At 41.5% G+C, this 21,119-nt stretch overlaps 1 protein-coding gene across 3 annotated transcripts in view; it reads right to left on the reverse strand.

The window, feature by feature from the left end:
- Positions 1-21,119, reverse strand: part of Dsp (desmoplakin) — a 48,847-nt gene that overhangs the window by 10,134 nt on the left and 17,594 nt on the right. For all 3 annotated transcript variants that reach the window (XM_074082930.1, XM_074082929.1, XM_074082931.1), the window contains exons 3-19: positions 20,180-20,328; positions 19,108-19,282; positions 15,238-15,366; positions 13,601-13,651; positions 12,038-12,199; positions 10,929-11,033; positions 9,971-10,066; positions 9,130-9,255; positions 8,487-8,639; positions 7,262-7,416; positions 6,325-6,451; positions 5,177-5,378; positions 4,290-4,516; positions 3,291-3,457; positions 2,714-2,852; positions 1,637-1,830; positions 198-360 (exon numbers count right to left, since the gene is read on the reverse strand). In XM_074082930.1, the coding sequence (XP_073939031.1) occupies positions 198-360; positions 1,637-1,830; positions 2,714-2,852; positions 3,291-3,457; positions 4,290-4,516; positions 5,177-5,378; positions 6,325-6,451; positions 7,262-7,416; positions 8,487-8,639; positions 9,130-9,255; positions 9,971-10,066; positions 10,929-11,033; positions 12,038-12,199; positions 13,601-13,651; positions 15,238-15,366; positions 19,108-19,282; positions 20,180-20,328 (2,520 nt within the window). The remainder of the gene's footprint in view (positions 1-197; positions 361-1,636; positions 1,831-2,713; positions 2,853-3,290; positions 3,458-4,289; positions 4,517-5,176; positions 5,379-6,324; positions 6,452-7,261; positions 7,417-8,486; positions 8,640-9,129; positions 9,256-9,970; positions 10,067-10,928; positions 11,034-12,037; positions 12,200-13,600; positions 13,652-15,237; positions 15,367-19,107; positions 19,283-20,179; positions 20,329-21,119) is intronic.

The following is a 21,119-nucleotide window of genomic DNA, read 5'->3' on the forward strand; positions in this document are numbered from 1 at the left end:
AAATTACATTATTTCTATGTCCAAAATTGCAAAGCTTTCTAAATATCTCAGTCACTTTTCCTCTGGCATACTTTAGCCATTCACAAATAGGAACGATTCATCATTTTAAACATAAACACTACTGCGAAAACCAGAGGAAATCACAGCTTATGCACAAAGTGATCACAGACAGCTATGGATGACAAGTTGGCTTCTACCTTCTGCTCATTCAGAAACCGCATAACCGTGTTGGAATCTGCAAACTTCATGGACTCTAAGGAATCCTGGCGGCGCTTGGCATCATACAGCCACTTGCAGAAACTCTGGTAGTTATCGCGGTAATTCCTCAGCTGTTTAATTTGTTTCTCCAGGTCCCATAATCTGGGGAAAGTGTAATAAAATCATTAAAACACTGTTATTCATTTCTAAAATATGTACTATATTGAGTCACCCAGCAATTATACTTGATGTATAACCCACACTTAAAGTTATATATGAACATTCATAGCAGTATTTTCTCACCATATCCAAAACTTGGAAATACCCCAAATAACCAGTAACTGCTGTAAGGACTAACAAAATGTGGTATTGCCAAGCAATGGAATACTATCCAGCCATAAAGACACAGGAAATAAATAAATGAGGTGCTGAAATATGCAACTTTGGAAGTATTATATACCATGTAAAATAACCCAGTTATTAAAAGCTACATATTGTATAGGTCCATTTACATGAAATGCCCAGAACAGGCAAATCTAGAAAGACTGAAAGTCTTGGGCTGAAGGCTTGGGAGATAAAGGACAGTGAATACCATTGGGCATGGGGGTTTCTCTTTAGGGTGAAAATGAAACTGTTCTATGTTTTCAACAAAATTGGAGAAGAGGGCAGAAAAGGTTCTGCCTGGAGGTCAGGGGGGTTGGAGGCAGGGAGGAAAGGCAGCCCAAAAATGTATACACACATGAATAAATGTATAAACAATTAACAAAAAGATTTTAAATTTTTTTAAAAATTTGGTTATGTTGTCTAAGCAAATACTTAATTATCCTAGATTTTGTGAATAAACACAATGAATTTGGAAAATAAAAGAAAATGAAAATGTTCAAAAAGTTGTGGTGGGGAGGGATGACGGCTCAGTGGCACAGTGCTTTCCTAGCGCGTGCATGGCCTTGGGTTCCATCCCCAGCACTGTAAAAAAAAATTTAAATTTAAAAAAACCTACTAAAATCCACTGTGAAGTTTAAGTGTGAATTCTAGCTCCATAAAGATGTTTTTGAAAAGTACTACCAGCAAGGTGGACTGCACGGCATTTCAGGAGACTTTCTTGGACCCTCACTTTCTGCTAAGGCATTTCTTTTCTCTAACATTTAATTTTCACAATTTTTTTGGATAACACTCACTCAAAGAAGCTCCAATAGTCATAGTAAGAGTTTATAAGACACAGAAGGGAAATGGCTTCTGCTCTAACACCTGGGAGGGCCACCATGATGTCTTCTTTCCATTTCAGACCTGCCTACAGGCAGTCCATGAGAAGAGCACCCATTAGGGTTCACTTCCACACAAAACAAAACCACTATTTTTTATAGTGACTCTTGCAAGTGGCATTCTAGCAACACTTAAACCACCAAGTGTGAAGAAAGTGGGTAAGAAGTTGGCTCACCTGAAGTCTATCTGTTTATCTATTTTTTGCCAACGATCTGTCAGCTGTGCGACTTTCTCACTGAACTTGCCCAGTTCCAGGTCATAAAGTGGATACTGCTGTGACGTCTGAGAGTGGATCTGCTGAGCTCTCTGCAGTTCTGTCTTCATGGTGGCCAGCAGTGACTTCTTCAAGTTCAAGTCATTTTTGATTTTCTGCAAGAGTCAAAAAAATGAGCATATGCAAATTAATCTCTTCTTCCATTGTATGCTACATTGTAGTCACTGTGTGTGACTATAGGGATTCTAACTCATGACCTTGCTAGGCAAACTAGCTCACTGGCCCAAATCACTTAATTTAAAAAAAAAAAAAAAAAAACTGTCCTGGGCTCAATCCTCAGCATTTCAAAAAAAATTACAAAGGCTTTAAAATATTCATATATTTATTGCAATTTCTCAGTATTTGTTCTGGTGATATAATTCCTTTTGTTACCCTATTAAAAAAGGATTTGATGTATAAATTAGTTTGAGCTGTGCTAAATATTGCTTTCCATTCCTGAATAATTATAATGCCTGTTAACACATTAAAAGGTCTGAAAGGTTTCTCAGGAAAGAAATCAATTCAACTCAACACTCCCTTCAACTAATCTCACCACAATTTGCTTTCTCATATTGCTCCTGTTAATGGGCGCTGACAGAGTGCCAAAAGGCAACAACTGATTTCAACAATGTGTGGCCAATGAAAGTTGATAATCCTCAAAATTCACCATATTTCGTAGGAAATTTGAATAAAGCACAGACTTTAGCATTGATTCATTAAGATGTTACTAACAGAAGAAACTAGGTTCAGGGGATCTGAACTCTGAACCATCTTGTCAAGGTTTCTGTAAATCTGTAACTAAAAACAAAATGTCTCTTCAAAGAGTAAAAAAAAAAACAAAAAACAAATGATCCCCTGCCAAAAAAAAAAAAAAAGAAAGAAAGAAAGAAAGAAAGAAAAAAAAAACCACTCATGGAAACTAAGTGAGGATTCAGAATAGGAAAATGGGCCCTATATTATTTCCTGTAAACTGGGCCGCTGTTACACTATTTGAGTTACCTTCAGTCCACAGCGGTAAGCTTCCACTTTGTCCAGATCCAGGTAAACAGTTTCCTCCTCGGTGAGTCTGGCTTCATAGACCTTCAGCGTGTCTTCTGTTTGGAGAATAGCCTGGAGAAGTGCTCTCACTGCGCATAAACTGGGAAGAGCAAAAGAGGGGAGTTAAAAATTGAAAGTGACATATCTAACCATTTGGCTCTCACCACTATTCATCAAAGAGGACAATGTTGCAGAATTTCTCTCTCTCTCATACACATACACATACACACACACACACACACACACGCGATTCAGTCCCACCATTCCATGTTCACTGAAGAAATCCAAGTTCTAGTCCTAGAGTACACCTCAGCTCTAAAGTACATGAGACTAATTCTAAGATTTCCAAATACTGGGATTAACACCCTAGTCTAGAGGACACTCTTCCCAAACCATAGAAGAATGTAAGTAATCCTCTAGTAAAAAAAGAGGATCTATGGCACAAGCTCCAGTAAGCCAGCATGGACAGCAAATGAAGGCTGGCAAGAATGAAGATGAGAAATACAAAATAACTTTGGTTAGTGTTAGCTGAGCTTACCTATTTAAGTAGCCATCTGTAACACCATTGATATTCTCCAGCTTCTGAAATAGTCCAAATACCTCATTCTGTAAGTAGCAGTACTTTTCAGAACCTCTGAAGTTAGCAAGCATATCTTTAAGCTGATTGAGAACCTCAGCAATGGCTTGTGAGTCGTTCTGAACACTCTGTCAAAAAAGAAGGCAAGCTCTTTTCATTAGCTGATTTTTTTTTTATTGTTGTACTGGGTGTACATTGTGACATTTACAAAAATTCTTACAATATGTCATAGCTGAATTCACCCTTTCCATCATTCTCCTTTATCTTCCCTCCCCCAATTGTCTGAGCTTTTAAAATTTATTTTTATCATATGCACTTAATAGGTGTGCGATATGCTATTTTCATATACATATGTTACATGTCTGCTGCAGGTAAGCAAATTAATATACCTATCACCTTCCATAGTTATTTTTGTGCCTGTGCATGTGTTAAAATCTATCTCTTAGCAAATTCTCAATAAAAACAACCTTATTACCTGCAGTTCTCCTACTGTACACTAGGTCTCTAGATTTATCCTCCAAAACTTCCAGTTTTACCATCTGACCTACGTCTCCCTGTTTTCTCCCTGGACCCGTTATTGGTAATCATTTTCTTTCTATTTCTGTGAATTTAACTCTTTTAGATTCCACATATAAATGAGATCATTCAGTGCTTGTCTTATTGTGTCTGGTCTATTTCCTCCAGGTACATTCATATTGTTCCAATTAACAGAATTCTTCTTAAGGCTGAAGAATATTGCATTATGTGTATATACCACAATTTTAGCAAACAGAGATCGATACTCTGCATTCCAGCTGTGTGATTCCTGTGATCGTTTTTGCCCTTAAAGTCCTTATTGTAGCAGCAGAAAACAGACCAATGTGGTTACCTATAAACACGTAAACCAGGGTGTTTCTTTCATTTGCAGCTAAGTATAAAGGTATATACATCAAATTAGGCACGATATTTGTGGATACCTACCTTGAGCTCATTTATTTTCACTGTGATGTGGTGTGAAGACCCTTGGTCTGTTAGCAGGAGGTTTTTAAGTGTCATCCTGCCCTCGCAGTGCTCCATCTGCCTGCGAATCTTCTGGAGCTCCATTAGCAACCACGTTTCCTGTTTGTCATTTTCTCTGTTGGTTTCTATTACTTTATTATGGTTGACATCTTGGCAGGAACCAACATGAGTGATCTCCGTTGTGGTTACTGTAAAAATAAGTGAAAGCCATAAAAATCAGAGAATTCCTACCTAGCAGGAATTCTCTACTGCATAAAACATAAAACATCTCTACTGAATAAAAGCGTGTGTATTTCTTTGGACCTGATTCTAGAAATTTGGTATATAAATGATTTTTTTTATAATTTGTGATGGTGTGAGAGGCTTATCCCACTCCCCCAAGATTCATGTGCTGGAAGATTGGTCTCGGATGTAAAAGTTTGGAGATACACAAACTTTTAGGAGGTAGGGGTGAGAAATGGTTAGATTATGGGGACACCACCTTTAGCAAGCATGAGTGGATTAAGTCTCAGGAGTGGATTAGTTCTAGAGAGTTATTCTAAGGTGAGGCCATCCCATGTTCTTGACTCTTTCTACATTAACCATTCCATTTTCTGCTTCTTCACCACATTGTGACGCAGCCAGGGGTCTCTCACCAGATGCCAGGTGACTTCCCAGCCACCAGAATTGTGAACTAAATGAACCTCTTTTCTTTAAACGTTAGCTCGTCTCAGGTATTTTGTTTATAGCAACACAAAACCCACTAAGACAGTATCTTTCAAAGAAATGGTTCTTAACCTAGTTTTTATACAAATGGCTTTCTTTTTAAAAGATGTATGTGTTGACACCGAGAGCTGTCACAGGCTGACCTGTCTGGTGTTGAGGGTGACCAGGGAGCTGGATGACCAGGGTCTGGTAGTGCTTCTGGGCATCGGTGAACTGAGACTGCATTTTCCGCTTGTCATCATCTCCAAACATCTCCGAGCCTTGGCTGTTTCTGATGAACTCTTGGTAATGTAGCTCAAGGTCAGATATTGTCTTCATATAATCTTCCTGTCTCATGGTTTTCAGCTGAAAGAATATCAAGCAGATGAAGTCAAGCAGAAGTGATTTACCATTTGTGCAACTGAGAATACCCCCAACTAGATGGACTCAAGGTGATACTTGTCATGGGCCTACTAAGATCTCAAGGTCCTTGAGGGTTTCATCATTGTTCCTAAGAAACACAGCAGTGGATTGCCCATGTAGACCTTTTTCTTTTTGGTGCTGGTACTGGGTATTGAATTCAGGACCTTTTGCTTGCTAGGCAGGTGCTCTACCACTTGAGTCACTCTGTCAGCCCAGAATAATTGTCTTCAAACAAAGTATTACTCAGAATCCCCAAATATAAACCAGAGCAGAGCAAAGCTGCTCTGACTACAAAGAGAAAAGGAAGACCCCAAATTTACCCAGCCTGTGCCCTCTCTTCACTTTACCCCTGTCACCACCCCCGCCCCAAAGCACACACTCATCTAGGATTCTTTAGAGCCCAACTGAAACATCTCTGACTTGGAATAGCTAATGCTTTTGGTGTTCTTCCAAGACTTCCATACACCTTTTTCTTCCTCAATATCCAGTGAATCATTTATAATCTCATTTTCCATTATGTAGATCTAGAATATCACAGGCCCACATTGCTTTTCCATGGGTACCTCTGGGTTCTAGGGTCACTTTGATTAATGTTTCTGTTTGTACCTGTTTGCTAATTCCTGTTTATGGTTGTTGTTTTGGTTTTTAGGTAATGTTGGGGCTTGAATTCAGGCTGTCACACATGCTAGGCACGTGTTCTCACTGAGTTACACTCCCATCCCCTCCTTTCTATACTGGACCAATCAGAACCTCTATGGAAGGCTGAATGGTCTCACTTGATGAGATGCAAAAAAATCAGCTGCCCAGTTAGGTCTGCCTGGTAGAAACAGCAATGCCATGAGCAGCAAGGCACCCCCTCTGGGCAGACCACATGGTCCTGAGGACATACCTTGGCAATAGTCATGGCCCTGATTTTCTCAATGTCAATCATGCAGTAGTGCCAAGACACCAGGCTCTTCATGTTGATATAAAGCTGGTTCCACAGTGCCAAGATGGCTTCATAGTACTGCTCAATCCTGGGAGGCACAAGAAGAAAACAGCTGGAGTCAGACTTTCATACTGCAGCCCAAACAGGAAACCTGGACATGTTTACACAACTGCACAAGAAACTAGAATAATCCCTTACAAAGTAACAGGTATATGTATAATTTTCAAAACTGTCAACATTTCTAAGGGTTTGGACTAACCTACTCCCTAAAAATATACTCTCAATTTTCTTTACATTAGTGTAGGTCATTCAAACCATCCTGGTTTAAATGCAGTGTTATTTTTTGTTGCTGTGCTGTTTATTAGCAGTATTTTGATTGACAGAGGTCTACCACGGCAGGGAGATGCACAAGATGCTGATGACCCCAAAGCCAGGTCATAAGGATGGTGGGAGCTTATCACACTGCTCTTCTACTCTGTGTGGCTAAAGATTCCATACTAAGACTTCAAAGAATCTACTGTGAACAATAAGAAGTGAATTCTCTGCCCAGTGATGAGAAAATATTGATATTAAAGGAATTTTGTATTTGTGGCTACATGAAAATGACTGAGTTGCTAAGAAGGAAAGAACTTCCAAACAACTTCAAAAGTGCATGACAAGTGTTATTTATTCCCTCCAGCCCTCCTGCATGGCCAAGGTTTCTTTTTCATCCTCCCATAGCAACCACCCTGTCTTCAACATAAAATTGTAAGACAACGTAAACATGACCTTCACAAAGCTCTTTGCATGGGCAGGCTAATACTAAGAAAACAGTGGGTTAAGCTTCTCGTCTGAGCACATGCTCTCCTCCAGCCTTCCTGCATCAACGCCATGGTGACTAGGAAAATCCACAACTTACTTGTAGGAGAGGTCCACGGCCAGCGGATTGGGAGGAGGAATGATCAGCCCCACCGAAGGCACCAGCATATCCACGCCTCCAGGGCCTGTCACGTACCACTTGCTGCGCTCATTGTTGTCCTTTAGGATGCATTCGTCCCCTTTGTGCACGATTTTCTGGAAGGCAAGCAGGCCCATGTTTTGGGTTTTTTTTCATAAGTACACATTTTTATCTCTTTTCTCAAAACCAAGAAACAGATACCCGGATGTCAGTGGCTCACACCTATAATCCTAGTTACTGAGGAGGCAACAGGTCAAGAGGATCACAGGTCAAAGCCAGCCCAGACAAATAGTTTTCAAGACCCTGTTTTGGAAAATACCATCACAAAAAAGGGCTGGAGAAGTGGCTCAAGGTGTAGACCCTGAGTTCAAACCCCAGAACTGCAAAAAAACATAAAAAGAAAAAGAAACAGATAAAAACATACAAACTATTGAAGCTCTTATTTTTTTCCCCTCAAATGAAGCTGACCATTATATAACACATTACAGATGCTTTAAATAATCCACATGAACCTAAAGGTGTAAATTCACTTTGTACATGAATTTGAAGAAGTGGCTTTTCAAAAAATAGCCTGAGGGATCCATTAAGACTATGAGAAATCCTTTGGCAAAGCAAAGCCTCACCCCACCATGCTTCTAACTTAGTAAATTCACATTTTGTACATTAGACTTTAATAGAGGTCATTGTCTCACTCATTTGCTCTTAAAATTTAAAAATAACAACAGAAAGCAATGGAGGGAGTGAATCTAATTAAGATACATTGTAAGCACAAATGTACATATCACAATGAGACCCCCCCCCGCTGTACAATTAATATATGCTAATGAAAATGTAAAAAAATAAAAAATAAAAATGTTGAATATGCACTTAAAAAAATACTATTGTCTGGGTTGGGGGTGTCGTTCAGCGGTGGAGCACATGCTAAGCATGACAGGAGGATCTCTGCATTCCAAACCCACCACCACCAAAAAAAAAAAAAAAAACAAAACCCCAAGTATCGTCCTAATTATTGCCAATCATCAACTCAGAACAGAGCTGATACACTTGTTGCTATGCTACATATAAAATAATACACGATTATGGTGCTTATTGAAACCAAGATTAAAGTATGCTCGACTGATTGACAAAGACCTTTATGTAAAGAAGGGCAAAGGTTCTGTATGACTCTGAGTGAGTGAGTGCACACCTGGTCCTGTTTGTAGTCACAGAGCGCCCTGAGAATAATGGGCTTACTGCTCCTGTAGTCTGGGTTCCGTGGTTTCAGCTGCACAATCTTCTTAGACTTGTTTACCAAGTTCTGCACCTGACGCTTGTACTCAAGAATTTTCTCCCGTTCTTTCTGCAATTGCAAACAGAATCATCCTTTAACACCGATGCCCCTGGGGAGAGACCTTCACATGACACTCATGTAGCTACTAGATTACGAGTTAAATATTGCTATAGTTGTATTAGCTGTAATAAGCCACACATTCGTCAGCTGGGAACATGAGCACCTTCCACAATAAGGCTCTCTGGGAGCCACGCAGCTGTGAATTAAGTGGGCGGGAATGAATATAAAATGTGAAGTATGCGTTCCCACAGTTGTCACATTATCAGTGTTCTCTCAGCTTTTGTTCTCAGTCAATTCCCCAGACGTTGAAACAAAAGTCATTTTCGACAGTAGCTGGGTGTGCAAAGAAGTTCATTTTGAGAGGAGCCTCTGAAAGATGAAGAAAACACTGACTTGGGCTCTGAGTGTGTGACGTACAGTAATGGCGTGTAAGCTGTGTCTGGGGTTGCTTTAATCTGCCCCTGGCACCACTGCTGAGGCTCTGAGATTGAGATAGTACCTCCAGCTCCTTGATCTGTTCCAGCAGGTGCTGCAGAGGCATGTTCTTGTCACAGGGATACTTCTTCCTGATGGAGTCTTGCAGGCCCTTCAGGTAAGCTTCAGTGGACTGGGCCTCTTCAAAAAACTGTTAGGGATGAGAGTGATCCCAGGTCAGCAAGAAGTAACTTAATAACTAATGAATATCACAGCAATAGTTTGGATCTTAAATGTCCCCCAAAGGCTCATGCGTCAAAGGCTTGGTCTCCAGAGTGGCGATATTGGGAGATAATGAAACCTTTAGGAGGAGAGGCCTTATGGGAAGTCTTTAGGCCATTGGGGAGGGCCCCTCCATGGGGATTTAGGGACCCCAGCTCCTTCATTTTTCTCTCTTTCTTACAGGCCAGTGGTCGTCAGTAGTTTTGTTCTGTCATATGCTCCCTGTCATGATATGCTGTCTTATCAGAGGCCTAAAGTAAAATGGGGCCCATTGATTATGGACTGGAACTGCCAAAACTGTGAGTCAAAATAAACCTTTTGTTTTTAAACGTTAATGATCTTGGGTATTTTGCCAGAGTGACAGAAAAACTAGCTAACACAACCATCTGTTAGTTTTGCTTCAAGGACTTTTGCCCCTATGCTTCTCTTTGATAAGTGGCTAAAGGAAAAGATTAGAGCAGGAATTATTTTCAGATGTGGCAACAGAAGATTGAGTGGTGATCAGATTACAAATCTATGCTCCCCTAACCTGATACAAGCAAGTAGGATTTGTGCAATATTTCTAAGATTGTTTTCAGTGCTTTTAAAAACACATTCAAAAGATAAGGCCCTAAGACGTAAAAGATAATGACAAGTATAAAAACCTGAAAGTAGGCAGCATTTTCTTTGAGATGAACATCGATGCACTTGGTGATCTGAAGAATCCAGCTCCACTGTGTCTGGAGAGTGTCCATGTATGCCTGAAACGTGAACACATCAGCTGTCTCCCCCACTCAGCCACACAGGAGCAGAGAAACTTATGCTCCTGAGTAGACCTGGGAGCCTGAGGAAAGTGATGAAATGTCTTTTCATCTAATTCCAAGTCTAATAATGGAAAATAGAATTTCCCTCCAGAGAACTCTTAGTATGGGAGAAATGAATTTTTACAATGAGGTTTCACAGAGTTACCACTAAGAATATTAGTCAAAATATGTCTTCCTCAAATGGAGCAGTTACTGACCAAACAGAACAGATGCTGGGGACAGCACTGGAGTGGAGTCCCTCTGCCACATCAAGCCCTATTCTTGGACAGGTGCCAGATCATGGGGCAGTCTGAGAAGGCCTCTGGCAGAAGGCCAGGGAGCTTAAGGCAGTGACTCTTACCAGCTGACATGGAAGTTTCAGTTTAACAACCAATATGGCCATAGCAGTGATACCATCTAAAGTCAGCCTTGAGTTCAGCCCACCAATAGCAATCTCTGGCAGAAGCTAGTAAACTACTGCCCACGGGCCACATCAGGCCCACGGCTTGTATTTACAAATAAAATTTTATTGGAATACAGCTATGCTCACTCATTTACACAGTGTCTATGGTTGCTTTTGTAACACAATGGGAGAGTTAAGTAATTGCCACAGAGACTATGTGGCCCAAAGTCTAAAATATTTATTCTCAGGTTTTTGAAAAAAAAAAAGAAAATGCCAGCCCCTGGCCTAGGATGCTGACCCCAAAATAGAAAATAAAGTTGGCACAGATTTAAGACAGAGAAGAATCATTTATCTATAAAGTCTTACTTTATGAAAGTTCCCAAACCCCAACGAAAATATAAATCCTATGATGCCTACCTCGATTTTGTCTGAAGCTGGATGCTGATTGAGGACAAGTTGGTCGCTTTCTTGTTTAAGCTTGTTGAGCTCTTTTTCCTTGACTTCCAGTTGACTCATGCGAATCTATGAAAGAAAAAAAAAATCCTTTAGAGCAACACACCATTAGGTTCCCATCACACCCACAGTATTTCAAGGCTAAGCACAAAACTGCATTTTGGAAATGAACAATGCCAAAGTCTGCTGTTATTTTTTCTTCAAGAGTCACAGCATTTTTGAGGCAGGAAAGCATATTTGTGATCAGACAGGACATGACTGAAGCCAGACTGGTGACATGGCCTGTCCAAGATCACATAGGTAATAAAGTAACAGAGTTGCAATTATTAGCAGTTAAGTGAATGCATACTTGAGACCAGAAGTGTTTTGGATTTTGGACTACTTGCATCTCTAAGATGAGATATCTTGAGAAAGGGATACAAGTTTAAACAACACAAGATTCATTTATATTTTTTATGGACAGATCCTGAAGGTAACTTTATTCAATATTTTTGGTGCACCTGTGTTTTGACTGCAACCTGTCACATAAGGTCAAGTGTAGACTTTTCCACTTAGGTATCATGTCAATACTGACAAAGTTTCAAATTTTAGAGCATTTTGGATTTCAGATTTTTGAACTATACATGCTTGGCATACTTAATTCCTATTCCAGGTTTTAATCTACTGTATTTATACAGTTCTACTCCCACTCTAGGTCATCTGAATGAAGTAATTCTCACCCTACCTAGTGAATCACTGTCTTCTGGGATATTAAACAATGTACTGGGGGGAAAAAGTTATATAGACCAGCCTGGGGTGCACGCCTAAAGTCCAAGATACTCTAGAGGCTTGAGATAGGATTGCTTGAACCCAGGAGTCCAAACCTGGACAGTAGAGGGAGACCTTCTTTTAAAAAAGAAAAAAAAAGAAGACAAGAGAGGAGGGGAGGGGAGGCAGAGGGAACAACTGCCCATTACATCACTCAACAACTTTCATAAAGGAATGTTTTTCTGAATTACAAGTGGCTTCCCCACCTCAAAACTCCCAAAGCAACAGGCTGAAAGCAAATGCCTAAAACTATTGGGGCAGCTTACAGAGAAAGCCTCCTGTTTCTGCGCGATGTTGGTGTTCTTGTCGCTCCAGTCATACAGCAGCTCCTCCTCCTCACAGTCATTGATCCACATGATCTCCCGGGATGTGGCCTGGATGATGCTCTGTAGCTGTCGCAGGTGATCCATCCTCTCAAAGGATGCTTTCTGCAGGGCAAGTTCAAAAGCAGCATTAGAATAACAAGATGAACAGTGCTCTCCTCAGACTTCATTTTTATACAATTCCCTAACCAAAACAATTCTGAGAACAGGTAATATCTATTAACCTCGTGCATTCACTGACCAGCTGGTATGGGAAAAGGACATGTCCAAATTTATGATTTAAGATGGCAACTTTAGAGTCAAACAGCTTAATCCCAAAGGATCTTAGGGATCAAACACAGGGCTTCTCTCATGCTAGGCAAGTGCTCTATATTGAGCTGCATCCATGACCCCCAAAGAGTTTTTGTACTGGGGCTTGAACTCAGGGCCTTGAACTTGCTAGGCAGGCCACCTTTATCCCCCCCCACCAAAGGGTTTTGACTCAGATAATGATGTTTGGGTTTAATAGTTTTAGACAATAAAGGAAAAAATAAACTCATAGGTTAATCAAACTTTTCCTATCCTCTCCTCCCCTAACCCCAAATTTACTTATTTATTTATTTTCTTTCAAATGCAGTTCTTTTCCAACTTGCCTGCAATGAGCTTAGGTGCAGATATTTGGGGGTGGAGGGAGACACATATAAAAAAGAAAGAAAAAAAAAAAGCCCAGCCAATTGTACAAACCTTACCCTGGAAAGCCAGGCTCTAGAGTGATTAGGACCCTTCCCCTACCCCAGGGTCCTGGGCTTTGATCCTAACCCCAAATTTAAAATGTCCTCAGTTTTATCACAGTCCGAAGAGGTAAACTGTTGTCACCAGTAGCAACATTATTTAAAAAGTATCACTGCCAATAATGAAATATTGAAAAGGTGGAAATAAGGTAACATAAATAGGTAGAAGAACGGAAATCTCTGCTTATGAATCAAGTAATTGATACAGAATCTGTCATAGATGGTGATGGTGATCTGGCAAGCCTAGCCAAAGAAAATACATTTTCTTTTTGCTTATATTTCTTCAAAAGGCTGTAATTCAAAAGTTCCAAAGCTTTCTTGCTTTAATTGCTATTAATGTACCACTAATGTGACACTTAACTTGAAAATAGAACAGTGTGCGGGCCATTATGGTGCACACCTGTAATCCCAGTACTTGGGAGGCTGAGGCAAGAGAACAGAGAGTTCAAGACTGTCCTAGCCTACATAGAACGTTCAAAGCCAACCTCTACTACACAGGGAGACCCTGGGGGTTTCTTTTGTTTTGTTTTAAAGGATGAACCTTTTAAAATTCACTTCCAAAGGGAAATCAGCAGTAGCAACAAAATTAGAATCTGTGATTCAGTGGCACAAAGGTAAATACATTTCCAGGATCTTATGTGTGACACCAAGCAGGTGCCTCATCCCCAGGAGGTGCTCGGGAGCTGAACTGAATTTAAAAAAACAACCACATGCACTTTGGAATAAATCAGCTTACCAGCAGGTTTTCATATTCCTCCTCCAACTGGTAGATTGCAGATTTCTCTCGCTAGAAGACAACAAAAAGCAAGTAATTATGTAATTCTCCCTTGTGGACTTGTATAAAAAGAGCAGCCCTTCTAAGCCTTCTTTGTGTAAGATACTGGGCTCATCAAGTTATGGAAACAGCCAAGATGCCCCAGCACTGACGAATGGATTAAGAAAATGTGGTATCTATACACAATGGAATTTTATGCAGCCATGAAGAAGAACGAAATGTTATCATTCGCTGGTAAATGGATGGAATTGGAGAACATCATTCTGAGTGAGGTTAGCCTGGCCCAAAAGACCAAAAATTGTATGTTCTCCCTCATATGTGGACATTAGATCAAGGGCAAACACAACAAGGGGATTGGACTATGAGCACATGATAAAAGCGAGAGCACACAGGGAAGGGGTGAGGATAGGTAAGACACCTAAAAAACTAGCTAGCATTTGTTGCCCTTAACGCAGAGAAACTAAAGCAGATACCTTAAAGCAACTGAGGCCAATAGGAAAAGGGGAACAGGTACTAGAGAAAAGGTTAGATCAAAAAGAATTAACCTAGAAGGTAACACCCATGCACAGGAAATCAATGTGAGTCAATGCCCTGTATAGCTATCCTTATCTCAACCAGCAAAAACCCTTGTTCCTTCCTATTATTGCTTATACTCTCTCTACAACAAAATTAGAAATAAGGGCAAAATAGTTTCTGCTGGGTATTGGGGGGGGTAGGAGGGAGGGGGTGGAGTGGGTGGTAAGGGAGGGGGTGGGGGCAAGGGGGAGAAATGAACCAAGCCTTGTATGCACATATGAATAATAAAAGAAAAATGAAAAAAAAAGAAAAGATACTGGGCTCAGATCCCTCAGTAGAAAGAAGTATTTGCTCTAGGAAGTCTTTTACTCACCAGGACCTTTTCCCAGGTTGTTTGAAGCAACCCATCACTGGCCTGGTAGTGTCCAAAAAGTAAAGCCCTGATCACTGTCACTTAAATATCTAGGATTCCCTAGGTCTTAGAGAAATGAGGGAGAAACTTGATCAGTTTTCCACTCAAGTAGACAAAAGTAAGGCCAAAAAAAAAGCCAGAAGAAGTAAGGATGACTAGCTTGAGTCTCACTGAAAATAAGTGATTCATATGTGCAGAGATTTGGGGGAAACCCAAAACTTAAGATCAGATAATGCCTTACGTTGTGTCCTTCTCTAGCCTCACTTAATTTCACCAAAGGACAGGTGTCAGGATGAAACAAGATTTCCTGCTGTAGACATGTTTTAATTACCAAGCAGGGAACAACTGACCAACAACGCTAACTATACGATGGTCTCATTTTCCCTATTTATTAGTGATACTCTGTTTTCCGCAAAAATGGACTTTCTACCGCCTCCCAAATCACTTAGTTAAAAACTGCAAACTAAAGAGTGCCCATGTGCCCCTAACCTGTGGTTCACCTCCTCTTCAGGGTCCAATAGATCTGATTCCACTTCCACTTTATGACATGGAATTTTTTAAAATTCCCAGTCTCTTGGGGAGAAATAATAGCCTGTGTTTCACACTGAGACAGACAATTTCACAATCCTTTAGAACCCTTTTTGAAGACTACAATGAAACTGAAAAGTACCAGGTCGGCTTTGATTTTGTCCAGCTGCCAGCGGTAGTCTCCGATGGCATTGTGGATACTCCTGTGGCTGTTTATGTGCTGCTCCACCGAGGCCAGGTCCACACCCCAGGCCATCATGTCCATCTCCGCCTGATAGAGAACAGAAAGAGACAGGGACGTGCCCTTCATTGTCTGCAACTGACTCACTTCTCTACAGCATCAAGAGTCAAAATTTCAGGGGCCATAAATAGCTCTGCTTCAGATAAAACTAAAGACAGACAGCACAGGAGGCTGAGGTGAAAGTATCACTTGAGCTCAGGAGTTTAAGACCAGCCTGGACAGTATGGGGAGACACACTGTCGAGGGCGGGAAACTGAACTGAAGATGTACATATGAAGTATGTTTGAAGTCAGAAGGTCAAGATTCCCAAACAGCTAATGAAAATTGCCACATACATCCCTCAACTAGTTAGCCCCATTTGAACATGGGCTGGGGAAGACATTCAGCGGGCTCCATGAAACCTAGATCATGTCTTCTGAAGAAAACAAATGTACATATGGCACATGTGTGTAAATAGAGATTAGTGTATGTATGCTATAATGATGCTCTATTAAATTTTTTTGGTGGGACTGGGGTTTGAACTCAGAGGCTTCACACTTGCAAAGCAGGGGCTCTACTGCTTGAGCCATACATCCAGTCCATTTTGCTCTGGTTATTTTGGAGATGGAGGGGAGTGTCTTGCAAACTATTTGTCTGGGCTGGCCTTGGGCCATAGTCCTCACAAGCTCAGCCTCCCAAGTAGCTGGGATTACAGATGTGAGCCACCAGCACCCCGCTATTCAATCATTTTTTAAATGTGCATTAAAAATCATTGATGAAGCACAATTGTGTACTGCTTCCCAAGCTAAACAGCTAACCAGAAAGTATCTGTCATTATTTATTTCTTTAAATTATGCTTTATTTTTGCAGTGAACTCACAGCTTTGCACTTGCTGGACAAGCTCTCTACCACTCAGTTACACCTCAGCCCTAAACTGTTTCAATTAACAGAATTGGCTTAGAAGTCCAGAATTTACCATCCATGCAAAACTCCCTAGAGCCCATTTGAGAGAGAAGCTATTATACATACAAGATCTTAATTTCAATTAATGTTGGCAATATAAAGATTGTGGATCTGTCAGCTTTAAAACAAATGCAATCTGGCTAGATTTGTTACTTGCATCTCAAATTTAAGAACACTGCATGATAACAGCCAAATACAGTTGCATTCTGGGGAAGTCCATTATCTCATCCTTCTTTTGCATGAGTATGTGTGAATTTCCAAACCAACTTTATCATCTGTCTGACACGCCAAGGGCAAACATTTCAGCGTGGACAACAGCAAGAACAGAATGCAATTGTTCTAAGCCACATCCATGTTCTAGTGCACTTGGCAAGGATTCAGAAAGTGGAGCCGTTCCACAGTCAGATAACTCAAGGTTACCGGGACTTTGACCTCTGTCTCCTGAAACTGCTCCAGCTTTAAAAAAGGAATCAGCAGGTTCGTGTACACGGAAAGTCGGTGAGATGACCGGGCTGCAGCTCACACTGCTCATTACCAGCCAAGTGCATTGTATCTGACTCGTCCATCAGGAGAAACACAAATCAGGGAAACAAAACAAAAACCTGGCATGGGAGATGAGCGACTGCCTGCTGACTGTGCTGCTGGGGAAAGAACTCCCTTATCAGCAGAGGGCTTGCTGGGTCTCCTGGGAGCGAGTGAAAAATGCAAGCTATGCATGGGGAAGGAGGACAAGAGAGAAAAGGCCAAACAGAATCCCCAGAAAACCTGGAGGAATAATCTAACAGTTTCTGGTTTGTTGGAAAGCATGAGGGTTGCCTGCGTAATCTCAAACAGCATTGCTCACCAATGGATCTCTAATAGAAAATGACCTAACACTGAGGCTAGCCAGGCACCAGTGGCTCAAACCTGTAATCCTAGCTACTCTGGAGTCTGAGATCAGGAGGCTTAAAGTTCAAGGCCAGCCTGGGCAAATAGTTTTTGAGACCCTCCCCTCCCCCATCTCCAAACTAACCAGAGAAAAATGAACTGCAGGTGTGGCTCAAGTGGTAGTGCCTGCTTTGCAAACACATAACCCTGAATTCAAACCCCAGTCCTACCCCCCCTACCCAAAAAAAAAAATCAAAAACAAACAACCCTGAGTCTATGAGATAATGCCTTTTTTTGGAGGGAGTAGGGTGTACTGGGGATAGAACCCAGGGGCCTTATTGCATGCTAAGCACCTGCTGTACCACTAAGCTATATCCAAAGTCCTCACTATGTCCAGTCTGGCCTCAAACTCAACCATCCTCCTGCCCCCACAACAGGCATGCACAAGCCATGCCTAGCTTTTTTTTTTTTTGAAAGTCTTGCTAGCCTGGACTTTGCTATGTAGCTCAGGCTGGCCTTGAAATCCCAGTCCTCCTGCCTTAGCCTCTCGGGTGTGGCGCTACAGAAAATGACCAACCATGAGCTGTCATTCTATGTAACTATCATATTGTCTTAGGACACATCAGCGAATATGTTGTTTCAAAATTAATTTGGTTCAAAGGTTATTTTGCCTACTATCACAGATCGTTAAGGTATAGTTCAAGCCCCATGAATTCAAATTTTCCTTCCATAGATATAGGACTGGAGTGCCACCCCCTCCCCACTCTTAAGCAAGAACTTATTATAGCTGTCCCATGAGAATGATTTGACATTTGGGATGTATCTTGTTTTCTACAAAAGTCATTTTCAGGCCTGTGGACCATAATTTTCAAGCCCTCAGTTCCTGGTATGGTACTAATACATGTAAACCCTCAAGAACTATGTGTTCAAAGATTTGAAGGGAATCTGAAAACATGCACATAGGTTTATATTTAAGTTTCTTGGATGATCACTAACTTTTCTCTATTGGAGAAACAAAAGCAGGTGAGGTGGCGCATACCTATAATCTCAGCACTGAGGAGGCTAAGGCAGGAGGATTACAAATTCAAGACAAGCCCGAGCTACATACAATGAAACTCTATCTTAAATAAATGAATGAGTGAATAAATAGTGACAAAAGCACTCACCACTTAGGAAAGAATATATCCCAAAATCTCAAAAGGCTGAGCACAGTGCCCTTTTCTGTGGTCCCAGCTATCGGGGAGGCTGATTTGGGAGGATCATTTGAGCCCACCAGTTTGAGACCCACCTGGGCAGCATAGTGAAACTCTTAAGTGACTGAGAAATTTTAGAACTTGGTCCAACAACAACTAATCATGCTTTCTTACAATCCAGACCACATTGCATAACAACCTCTCCAAAACATATCATTCCAACACAGCCACCTTGACAGTTCATTAGTAGGTTTCCATTATAAAATTCCCATCTACATGATTATGGCATATTTCTACAGCCACCTGTTCATTAAAGGGCATAATTACTACATAAAACAACAAAACAATAATTAGCATTGAAAAATACCTTGCAGAAACTCCCGTTCTAGGGAAAGGATCAGCACATACTTCTGGTGCCATTATTTTATTTCACCCCCACACTAGTGACATGAGGCTTGCACAACCTAACAATTGACCAATGAGCCCAAACCAGAATATCCAGCTTGGCTGTTTCCAGCTCCTCCCATTGGCTGACAGTGTAAAATGAACCATCACAATGTTCCTTCTTTCTTTTTAAGGAAGATGAGGTCAGTTACCCCTCAAGCAGAACCACGAACAGCAAGTGACTGCTGCCCGCAGAGGTCCAGAACGCTGCTGGTGACCAGAACACTGGGGCTGAGTCCCTGACGCTCTATACATCTTGGCACAACAGGTTTGGCGGGGGGAGGGGATCTAAGACCCAACATTTGTCCACTTGGGGGCTGCTTACCCTTTGCTGCCTCATCCACCCCAAACATTCACTGGTGAGGCGTTTGGTGAACTCGTCCCACCCAGAGCCGCTCTGACATGTGTATCCTCCACCTCCCTTGGAGCTGGCCCTGCGGACCCGAGGGACACTGATGGCTTTATAAAGTGCCCGCATTTGCTCCTGGAGCTGGAGCAGTCTGAAAGGAAAAGAAAACAAGGACGTCATCGCAGGAAAATAGCCTGTGAGAACACATTGGGGGCAAATGTCTCCTTTCCTGGATTTCCTTTGGGTCCATGTCTCCTGTAGGCCACAATGTTTTATTTGATGAATTTTTCATCACCCCATGACTTGAAACTTGATCACAGCAAAACCTGAGTCCTGGGAAGATGCTCAAAGCCAGGAACACCATGGAAGTGTCACCACCTTTGCCTAACCTGGTAACAGCATCTTTGGCTTTCTCCTGAGTTTTCATCCCAGGGGTTTTCCTAGTACCTTGGGCCTCAGCAGCACAAGAGAAAATTCAGACCGCACATTTCTGCTTTGGAGGCTTCACTTCCAACTCCAAGAGTCTCACTTTTATATTCAGAAAACTAAGAATAAGTCAGATGCTGGCTGGGCAACATGGCTCACACCTATAATCTCAGCTACTTGGGAGGCAAAGATTAGGAGGATCACAGTCCAAGACTGGCCCTGGACAAAAAATTGAGACCCTATCTGAAAAATAACTAAAGCAAAAAGAACTGGGGCATGCCTCAAGTAGAGCCCTTACCCAACATGGCAAGGCTCTGAGTTCAAACCTCATACTATGGGCGGTGGGGGGGAGATACTGTGCCAGGCCTCCTCACAATGAACTCTGGAAATGAGAACAGGGGTTGTTGAATGGCCACACTCTCTTGGACAGGTCTGTTTAATTCTTGAGGCAGCTTTGTGCTCAACAGAAGATGAAGATATTATTTGTATTAGAGATGCAGGAAGCTGCAAAACTCCAAGCAACGGAGGTTTCCCTCGGGAACACGTGCTTCCTCCAGACAAAGAGGCGGGTCACAGGACTAAGGCACAGCATGAGTGACACTCTTCTTGAGGCCTGCCTGACCTTTTCTGGTAAGCATCACAGGGCTGGCCCATCTGCCGCATCTCCCGGATCAAGCTGTCAGTGATCTCCATCTGATCATTGGCCTGGGCAAAGCACTCATCCAGTTCTCTACTCCGAGCCAGCTGGATTCCATCTCCATATTTCAGTTCCTAAGAGAAAGAATGCATGCAAAGGAAAACACATGACTGGAAAGAAAAGCTTCACCTGCAGGAATGAAAGCAGAGCCTTCTAGTATAAACATAAACACTGTAAGCTCCCCGCCCCACCGTAGAACTGCAAAAGATTGCTAACTGAAAATAATCTAATTTGAGATAAGCAAACAGAAGCATGAACAAAAATGTGTGAACTGTCTTATAAATTCTCACTTGATTTTTTTAAGGCATATTTATATAGGCCAGGCATGGTGGCTCATACCTATAATTCCAACTTCTTAGGAGTTCACCCTGAGCAAAAAGTTAAGAAGACCCCCCCCCATCTCAACCAACAAGCTGGGCTTGGTGGTGCATACCTGTGATCACAACTAGATGGGAGGTGTAGGTAGGAGGATCATGGTCCAAGGCCAAGTTGGGCAAAACACTTGCGATTCTATTAGAAAAATATGTAAAGCGAAAAAAGGGCTGGGGACATGGCTCACGTGGTAGAGCGCTTGCCTAGCAAGTGTGAAGCCCTGAGTTCAAACCCTAGTATGGCAAAAAATAAATTAAAAAAAGTATATTTATAGTACGTTCATCTTCCTTTATGTTAAATGGCAATCTTTCACATTTACACTGAGCTTTCAATGAATGTGAATTTCACTGTGGTAAAAACACAGTAACCTTTAACCAGATAGGGTCTTTTACACACCAACTGAGCTTTCCCTGCAGGAAAATAAATTTTTTGGTCTTTAAAAGAAATCTGAGGCTTGATGAACTGTATCAGGCCAATCCACGCCCTGGTATTG

This window comes from Castor canadensis, chromosome 8 (genome assembly GCF_047511655.1).
Source record: "Castor canadensis chromosome 8, mCasCan1.hap1v2, whole genome shotgun sequence".
In the NCBI taxonomy this organism is placed as follows: domain Eukaryota; kingdom Metazoa; phylum Chordata; class Mammalia; order Rodentia; family Castoridae; genus Castor; species Castor canadensis.